Source organism: Ixodes scapularis, unplaced genomic scaffold (assembly GCF_016920785.2).
Source record: "Ixodes scapularis isolate PalLabHiFi unplaced genomic scaffold, ASM1692078v2 PGA_scaffold0__279_contigs__length_252992795, whole genome shotgun sequence".
In the NCBI taxonomy this organism is placed as follows: domain Eukaryota; kingdom Metazoa; phylum Arthropoda; class Arachnida; order Ixodida; family Ixodidae; genus Ixodes; species Ixodes scapularis.
In genome coordinates, this window is record NW_024609835.1 from 202,507,999 (window position 1) to 202,518,103 (window position 10,105).

Below are 10,105 nucleotides of genomic sequence, written 5' to 3' on the forward strand. Positions count from 1 at the left end.
TTTGATCAAGGATTATTACCTAAAGACTGGAAACAAGAAGGTTATTCCGGTCTTTATGTCTAGAGACGTTTCGCTTGCTAATAACTACCGTCCAATTTCTCTATCAAGCATACCCTGCAAACTTCTGAAACATATGATCTACATTCACTTCGCTAATTACCTTTTAGATTCTAACTTCTTTTTTCCGAACCAGCACGATTTGCAAAAGGAACGGTCTTTCGAAACTCAACTATTTGAATTCATTGCCGATATACATGAGAACATTCACTCACGGGTGCAGACGGACGCTATTTTCGTCGATTTCACAAAGGCGTTTGACCGAGTCCTGTACCAACGCCTACTACAAAAAAAAAAAAATTTAAACTAAACATTCACTAGTCTTTTGGTAGCTGGAACAGGGAATTTCTCACCCTTAGAACTCAATCCGTTTCAGTATCCAACGTTTCTTCTCACGAAATTTTGGTAAAATCTGGAGTCCCTAAGAGATCTGTCCTTGGTCCGCTGTTTCTTAATTTATTTAAATGATATTCCCAACACCATTTGTTTAAAAATTACACTTTTCGCGGACGATTGTGTGTAATATATAGGCGTATCTTCTCAACAGACGAAAGCCTCACCCTGCAACGTGATCTAGACTCTCTAGCATCATGGTGTGAGAAATGGCAAATGACCATCAACATCTCCAAAAACTAGATTTCTCACTTTTTCTGCGAAAAAACGACGATTACCCACTACGAAATAAGAGGCTATACTCTTGAAATATTTCAAATGATAAATACCTTGGTGTAGCACTAACTGAAAATATAGATTGGAAAATGCATACCTATATTATCGTTAGTAATGCCGATTGTACCTTGGGGTATTTCAGAAGGAATTTGAATATGGAGTCCTCTGATGTACGTTTGCTGGCCTGCAAGTCTTTTATCCGTTCGACGGTCGAATATGCTGGAATGATATGGAATATCTGGAAAGACTACTTAATTAATAAACTCGAATCTGCGCAAAATAGAGCCGTTCGTTTTATTTTTAGAGACTTTTCTTTTTCGTCATGCGTGACAACTCTCAAGTCCAAAGCTTGCCTTACATCACTATGCTCTAGGCGCAAAGCATCAGGCCTCTCATTTCTCCACCTAGTTTTCTACCATAATCCGGAACTTAATTTTGTGATTCCACTACCCCCCTACCTAATTTTTTATCGACTCAATCACCAGCAGAAAATCAGGTTGCCATCAAGTCGCACAAAGATGTATTCCGAATCTCCTTTAAACCTAGCTATTGGCGAATGGAATAACCTACCTGAAAGCAGGGTGAACAGGCCTGATTCCGTTTTTTTTAAAGATGCTTACTAAAAATTATTCTGCTAGACTTTTTTTAAATACATGCAATTTGAATGAGTAGATACCCTTTACTTTTAGTTTTGTGTAATCCCAATTTTTTTATGACGTTTATATATTTAATACAAATGTGTTTCGCACTCCTGAGCATTCCTGTTTCCTTTTATTTAGAAATGCTTGCAAAGAACTATTTTGCGCATTTTCTTTTTATACATGCAATTTGAATGAGTAGTTACCTTTTTTATATTTTTGTGTAATCTCAATTTTTAATTTTTTGAATCTTACGTATTTTGGTTAATACAATATGTTTGCACCTTTTCCCCCCTCATATAATGCCCTCGGGCGATTTGAGGTAATTAAATAAAATGAAATGAAATGAAAAGAAAGTATCTCGTTTCCAATTTTCTTTGTCTTTACGAATAAGAATGTTTATATTATCACGCATTATTTGTAGGACTAGATATTGTGTGTACTCGTGTAATAGTGCCACTGTACGGGAACAAGAGCTACGGGTACCTTTTGCCGCAGAGTTTGCATAAAACCGTTCATCTCGTTTTGCAAAACTAAAGTATACACAAAAGACTTAACCGAGAAAATTACTCATAGCAAAAAAGTCGATCTACGATAATTGCATTTTCACGTGAGAACGTTAGCTGTTTGCGTAAGTACTTGCGCTTCTGCCAATCGGGATGGTTGGCTACGCACGTGCTCCGCGAGAAAGTGGATGCGTAGGCCATATTCGTAAACAGTGCATCTTACTACTTGGCTAAATACGGAAAATATATTGTCTCAAAAAGTTTCAGATGAGTCTCGAACTTGAAATGTAGTACAAGACACATTTTTATCGGGTCGTATGCACGAAATCACACAGCTGTTTGGCAACGCAAAGTATGAGAGATTTTAGCTGCTGCAGACTGAAACATCATGATATTTTTTTTTCAATGGCTTCTAAGAGGAATGTGCGCGGTATGTCCCCTTCCCTAAATTCATATAAAATGTCCTGGACGGCGACGCTTATTTATGGCCTCAGGTTAGCTGTAATATAGCCCTTGTAAGATTTCTGCCTGTAAGATTTCTCCAGTGAAGACATAGCTGTTTGCTTGGGTGTGCCGACTGTTTTCTGCAGAGACGATGAATAACCTTATATCTGCTGAGGTGAAGTTAGATTCGCCCGTATTCATTATGTATAACCTAACATAATAAAGACATACAGTTTTTATTCCGCGAGATATTACAGTTGTTTTGCAAGTATTTCAGTAATATTTTCTAAATATTTGATTCAATCCAGTTTCTCAATTACATGTATTATTCAAGCACAATTAAATAGATGAAGACGTAAAGTGCCAAGCGTTTACTTATCTCAAAGCTATGGATAAAAAAAGTGAACCGTTCTCTTTGAATCCAACGTACAGTCAAAGCGGTAGCTGCGGCAGCTTATGTGCTGTAATGTGTTCTTATATATATTGCAGCTTATTCGCGACTCCAGCAAAACGGACGCCACCAAGCGGGAAAACCGGGAACCAGCCGGTCCAGGTCGCTCCGCGCCCCTCCGCGTCTCTGGTGGCTTTCGCGGACACGTATTGTCGGCGCGATGGTGAACAGTGTAATTTCACGAAGGTCCGAAAATTTCTTAAGTTTGCCCGGATGCTCATTAGTGCGGTGAAGCCTCAGTAGATTGTTTCCTTCCACCACGTGTTTTCGTTTTCTTGGATGGGGAGGTATCGCGGAAAAACGTTTTGATTTCTTGTCTGTCTCGAATCACATTCAAAGTGACGACTGCTTGGTAACTGATAAGGGGCTTCTTTATAAGGATGTAGAACAATGGGAGGACGACAGACGAGGCATTTCACTGGAGGGAACACCAATGCCACCTCCTTCAAGTGAATGGGAAGGTTCGATAGCTGCTTTTCTTGAGTTTGGTTGTGTTCGATTAGCTTCAAGTTTGAGCCACCCACGCCGGTCGGTGCGTTGGCTAGTCATCTTGGCTGCTTTTCGCCGAAAAATCCTCTGGACCACTCTGAAGGAGTTGGGCTGATTTCGCAATTACTTGATTCAGGAAGCCTGCTCCCTGCAAATGATGAATGAGGGAAATTATCTGTTTTTCAAAAGGTGGGGGCGCGTCTCGCAACGTTAGAAGCTGTCACGGCATTATGATCTATCGCGCCTCCAATATTTATATTATACCCCCGTCGAATTGGTCAGGTTGACTGGCCACAAAAATAGTAATTTTTTCCGTTCAGGAGTCGAAGTCAAGTTCAATGCAGAGAGGTTCTGCTTGAATCTCCAATGAAGACTCTCTTCAGTTTGTCCGAATTCGTCTCCGTGCTACCGGCTAGAACCATTTCGCTAAGTTTAACTTAGTATTTCTCTGTCTGTCAAATATACTTTTATTCAGCAGTTCACCCAATAGCTAATTAACTAAGCTCATATTTCAAACCGAAGAATATACTAATATCGCTTTAGTGGGACCCCCTTGTACGTAATATAATACATAACCCGCTCGTCAAAATGACTTTTCGATGGCTACTAAAACCTGAATTGAAATACGAGTACCAGGTGCTTAGTGGGGCGCCGGCGGGTTAACATGCTCCTTGGCTCAAGAAGCGCTTGCTTAATTTTCGTAATTTTCCTGCAGGCTGTGTTGTTGACCGAGCAGACGACTGAAGCTGTTTCTTAAACGCAGATACGCGCAAAAGCCCGATTTCGCGGTCAGATAAGTCGCATGGTCGAGGCATGCGAGTTGGCTGAAAATTACTGTCGGTGGGAGAATTCTGCAGTCATTGCCGCTTTCCTTAGATGATCAAAACTGATTAGTATATTACCGTCTCTCCAGAGCCCATAGTTTCGGTTTCGAACGAAATCTCCGAAACGAAAGTCTGACATGAAAAGAACAAAAAACAAAGTTGGGAAACAAAACTATGCGCTGCAAGTTTATGTGCACCGGCTACACTTAACCGTCTCAGTTCAAATACCTATAAAATTGGGCCTTAAACAAAAGAAAATGTGTTAAATTGAACGCGCCACCTGTTCAGGCGGCCCTGCTGAGGCGACGCGACCTGGACTCAGCCGCCATGTTTGTTTGGTGGTGGCGCCCCCTATAGGTCGCTGGAGTCGCGAATAGAGAGGAACCATTGCTAATATCTGCTTCGAGAGCGACGGACTCACTTGTTTTATAAACAAAGAAACCTACCAATGAACACCTCGTGGGACTCAGGCGGCGTAATTTGACGTCACCGAAACTGCAACGGTCTAGTTGCTAGTGGGCGCTACGGGAGACTCGTATCGGTAACACTCTAAGCCCATTGAGTTTATTAGGCGGCGCGTTCAAGCAGCTTCCGTCTCATTGCCTCCGAGGCAATGCACCTGCGTATGGCACCTAAAGTGGCGTGTTCGAATTCCGCCTGAGGTGTCTGCAATTTGACGGACGTTTATTGTAGAGAAGGCGCCGTGGTAACGGAGATTTCGGTTGCACGTCAGAAGATCTCTAGGTGACCGGAATCAATCCTCGGTCCTCTGCTAATGCGTTCCGTATAGCCTTTGGAGATTTGTCACGGAAAACCGGCAAATATAACTTTGTTATGTCCATGGAACTTGAGTGGCTCTGTGATGGCACGTTCGGTTCGCAATTAGCGAATCAGGGAATTAATCTGGCGGCAACGGGTTTTCGGATATTTTTTTTAAGCGTTTGGCTTTATGAACGACCAGCCCCCTAAGACTACAAGCATATAATTTTGTGGAGGGGAAAGAGCCCGTGACACCTATGGTTTTATCGACACTGAACCTGCGTAGACGTGTTCATCTGATGAAATTTCATCGTCCTAAAGCACCCTACCCTCTCCCCTCCTCTCTCCTCCCTCGCCCCTCCCCTTCAAACTGGTTAGGGTAGTGAAGGGCGATGTGTGGTGTCACGTCGCGTTACAGTGTCTACGTCTTGGATATCGCGAAATGCTTGACATAAAATATTCCCAAAATAGGCCGCGAGGATTCGATCCCATGTCTGCTGAGTGGTAAGAGAGTGCTCCACCAGATAGCTACTAGCATACCGCCGCGTAGCAATGGCACGTGAGAGAGCAAATATTCGAACATGAGTCTTGCGCTGCGCTCGATAGATAGCCGCAGGAGCGGCCACGTCGCATCACGCCGCATGAGCCTCACACCATGTTCGTTAGAGTTTATGCGTGAAACAAAACACAGGGTCTCTTATGCATATCCCTAAGACGACTTGAAGGCGAAAGACCAAGCGCCAATGCATTAAAAGCGCACCTATGATTTACTTGACTTCAATTAAGTTAAATTCCCCTCAATTGACTTTGTCATCATTAATGTTATTGCCTCTAATTCGCCTGAGTGGTGAGTAAACGTTTTGGTAACTTTCGTGTCGCCGACGTCTTTGAGCTCAAGGATATTGAAGGTTGAGTGAACGCCTTAATAAATGAGCACGTAACTCTCGGTGCGCATATTGGCTATGGCTCGTCGACGTACGCTACCGTTTGAAGCAAAAGGAGAGGAACAACGCAAAGGTAGACTTGTCGGAACGTCGGACTTGTCAGACCGTAAAGCAGAAAGCATTTGAAGCAGCAGCACGGTGTCGCCGCCGAGAGAACACTGAGGTGCGTTCTCGTGAGAGTGGTGTCAAGAAACTTTGTTTTCAAGAGCACCAGCACGACTTCACGACTTCTACATTGTTGGGTATGTACAAAGCAATGTAAAAGGTACCCATTCGCACCACCAGGGTGCGCTGGTCTTCGCCCTGAAAAGTGTATCTTCTCCATATTGAATTTGTTCTTTGTGTGCTGTTCCTCTCAGTGGGAGCTTCAGTTCTTTAACGCTTCGACGCGACACAACAATGGCGACGAGGATGGGATAGAAGATCAAATGAATCGAGTGACAACATGGCAAACGGCACAATGCCGATGTTCACGGAGTTCAAGCCGGAGGAGGACGGCGCCGACGAGTATCTCGAACGCTTCGAGATTTTCCTTTGAGTGAACGCTGTCAAGCCGGAATACAAGGCCGTGACGCTGCTGAACTACATCGGGAAAGCGTCGTACTAGGTTCTGAAAGCCTCGCACACCCAAGACTCGCAGGTATCGAAATCATACGACGTACTTTCCGAGGTGGTGAAACGCCACTACGCGCCCTAGCGCTCAGTGATTGCAGAGCGCACGAAGTTTCATTGGAGAAATCAAGAGGTCGGCGAGAGCCTAGCGGACTTCTCCTTGGCTATCAAGAAGCTCGCCCAGACATGCGCGTTCAAAGACTACCTCGACCAGGCTGTTCGGGACCGACTCGTGGCTGGGTGTCGCGACCCTGAGGTACAGCGGACACTCATCCAGCTCGACGATAATTACTTCAACAAAGTTCTCAAGGTGGGCCCGGCCAAAGAGCTTTCTATGCGCAAAACGGACGAGATACGACAGCCCGGCGTTCTGGACTGAATGGACGTGCACCGCGTTCAAGGTGAAGGTGAAGGACACTTCCGGTGTTCACATTCCGCCATTTCCTTGCCACAGGTCCAGTATCAGCGTACGGTAAGCCCTTGTTTCAGATGCGCTAGTACCGTGCATGCTTCCGAAAAGTGTCCGTTTGTGAAAGCAAAGTGTATTAAATAAGGGAAGCAGGGGCACACTAAGGCTGTGTCCAGTGCCAAGCCTAAGCCCACTTCGAACACCAAGCGCGGACCTTGGAGCGAAGCCTGCATGCGAAAGAATGACGCGCCTGCGGCATTCCAAAAGGTATTGGAAATCGAAGGACAACCGGTGACGATGGAAATCGACACTGGTTCAGCAGTTACTTTGATGCAAGAAAGATTGTATGTGAAATTGTTTCCTCGCGTGCCTTGCGAGGCGAGTAACATGCGTCTCCGAACGTACACCGGGTCTCTGGTGCCAATCAAGGGTGTAGTGAGCGTTAGTGCAAAAAACAAGAATCTACCAAGCAAAAAATTACCTTTCACTGTGGTAAAATCTGCGAATTCCCAGCTGCCAGCGCTTCTAGGCAGAGACAGGAGCGAGCAGTTCGAAATTAACTGGTCGGGCGTGGGTCGTATCAAGTGCGATGCGGTGACAGACTCACTGAAAAGTTCGTTTCCTAGCCTCTTTGAAGGTCTAGTGAGGCCGATAAAGAATTTTCAGGCAAGGATTGTATTGAAAGAAAACTCTCAGCCTGTGTTCTCTAAACACAGAGGGGTGCCATACGCATTCAGAGAGCATGTAGAAGGCGAGCTTGAAAAAGTGGTGGCGCAGGGCACTCTGAGGCCTGTAAAGAAGAGTGAATGGGCAGCACCCCGCATTGTGGTTCCCAAGTCAGGGGGTAAAGTTCGCATCTGTGGTGACTACAGTGTGTCCATAAACCCACAGGCCACGGTAGATCACTACCCATTACCGAGGGTAAATGAGGTATTCACCAACTTTCAGGAGTGTGGCATCTTCGCTATTTTGGACCTGAAGACTGCATACTTGCAGTTAGCCCTTGACGAAGCATCGCCGAAACTGTTCACAGCGACCACTCACCTAGGATTGTTTGAGATTGCACGGATGCATGAACTTTGTGTGAATCAGGACAAGTGTCAAATATTATTACGTGCAGTGCGTTGTTTGGGATACTTGTTGAAGGACCAGGGTTTGAAGCCATGCCCTGAGAAGGTGGAGTCTATCAAAAAGGCACCCGCACCGAGTAACATGACAGAGGTTAAGGCATTTGTGCGGCGGCTAGCTTTTTACGCTCGTTTCCGTCCACACTTACCTGCCACACTGGGACCTTTGTATAAACTCCCGAAGAAGGACACGAAGTGGCATTGGTCGGCAGACTGCCAACAGGCTGTAGACAGAAGCAAAGAGCCGTTGTGCAGTGCTGGTGTGTGTGTCCTCTACGACCCTAGTCTACCGGTTCGAGTGACGGCCGATGCATCCAGCTACGGCCTCGGAGCAGTCTTAACCCAAGACATGAGAAACGGGGACTACAGACCAGTGGAGTATGCGTCCAGGACGCTTACTGTGGCTGAACAATACTACGCACGAATGGAAAGAGAAGCCTTGGCACTGATATTTGCGGTCAAGAAGTTTCATATGCATCTCTTTGGGCGTTCGTTCACCCTAGTAACACACAAATACCCGCTAACGTCTATCCTGGGACCTAAGTATTATATAACAGCCATAGCTGCTGTGAAGATCCAGAGGTGGCGCTTGTTACTAGCAAAGTACACTTCAAGATCCTGTACTGCAAGAGCGCGGAGTTCGGGGATGTTGATGCCCTACGGAGACTTCCTCTGAAGAGAACTGTGGGAGAAGATAGTATGTTGAAATATTTTTCTTTTACAGAACAACCGCTTTTTTCAAGTGCCGATGTTGGGAAAGAGACCCTCTGCGACCCCTTGCTGCAACGTGTCCTTTAACACACGAAGAGAGGTTGGCCAACATCCGTGCAAGATCCAGGGTTGCAACACTACTGACGGAGGCGGAAGACGCTGTCAACGGACCAGGATTGGCTACTGTGGGGGATTAGAGTCGTGATTTCACAGGCACTACAGGCTGCGGCCCTCAAGAGCTTGCATGAAGAACATCCAGGAAGGGTGCGTATGAAACAAGTTGCTAGAGGACATGTGTGGTGGCCCTGAATAAACCCCATGATCGAGAACAAGGTGCAGTCACGCGAGATCTGCCGAGCGGTCCAATACGACGTTCTTCCAGTACCACTCCAGCCATGGAAGATGACCTCGCGGGTCTTCGAACGCATTCATGTGGACTTTGGAACCACGTCGGAAAATAACCTGTTTGCTATGGTTGACAGTTCTTCTAAATGGGTTCAGGTCCTGCCCATGTCTTCCACAACCTCACCCAAGACAGTCGAGAAACTGATGGCTGTCTTCGCACAGTTTGGACTACCCGAAGAAGTGGTGACTGATGGAGGCCCCCAGTTTCGAAGCGAGGAGTTCAAGAACTTTTTGAAGGATCAGGGAGTGGTGCACACCATGACGCCTCCCTACCGCCCGGCTTCGAATGGCGCCGCGGAGAAAGCTGTGCAAACAGTCAAGCGAGCGCTGCTCAAGCAAGTACTTGAAGACGACCTCCAAGGGAGCAGACAAAATATCCAGGAGAAGTTGTCGTGTTTCCTACTTGCCACCGGACGACACCACACACAAGTACTGGAAAGGCCCCTGCAGAGCTGTTCCTAGGACGGCCTCCGCGGACACGACTGTTGCAGCTCAAGCCAGGTGCAACGTCGCTTCCACGACGAGAAAAGCAGAACAAGAAAAAGGAGCTGGCAGACAACCGCAGAGGTCCAACGAAACTCTTTCAAGTGGGCGACAGAGATTAGGTCAGAAATGTGAGGCGGGAGAGAGTAAACTAGACTAAAGGAATTTTAAAGGAAGTGATCAGTCCGGTTACATACCTGGTGCGGGTGGCTAACCAGATTCGTTATGTGCATGCTGATCACTTGCGCTTTTGAGGTGAGGGCTCGTCTCGATCAGCCTCTTCGGAGAGTGATTCGAGTGACAGTAAGAGTGTTGCCGAACCGGGCGAATGTGAGGTCCCAATGCCACCGCATGCTGATAGTAGCATAGCTGCTCAGGAAGGTCGAAGGTCGAGCTGAGCTCGACGTCCTCCAAATAGACTGGTGTACTAGTGTCCGTTTTTGTAAGTGGGGAGGAGTGTTGTGTATGTATAAGGCAACGTAACAAGTACCCATTCGCACCACCAGGGTGCGCTGGTCTTCGCCCTGAAAAGTGTGCCTTCGTTATATTAAATTTGTTCTTTGTGTGCTGGTCTTCT

At 46.2% G+C, this 10,105-nt stretch overlaps 1 protein-coding gene across 1 annotated transcript; it reads left to right on the forward strand.

The window, feature by feature from the left end:
- Nucleotides 1-9,042: 9,042 nt before the first annotated feature.
- On the forward strand, nucleotides 9,043-9,507 carry LOC121837950 (uncharacterized protein K02A2.6-like). The gene has a single exon (XM_042293869.1). It carries the CDS (start codon nucleotides 9,043-9,045, stop codon nucleotides 9,505-9,507), a length of 465 nt encoding a protein of 154 aa, XP_042149803.1.
- The last annotated feature ends 598 nt before the right edge of the window (nucleotides 9,508-10,105 follow it).

Coding starts and splice junctions, on each gene's coding strand:
- LOC121837950 (XM_042293869.1), top strand. CDS start 9,043: ATGACCTCGCGGGTCTTCGAACGCATTCATGTGGACTTTGGAACCACG.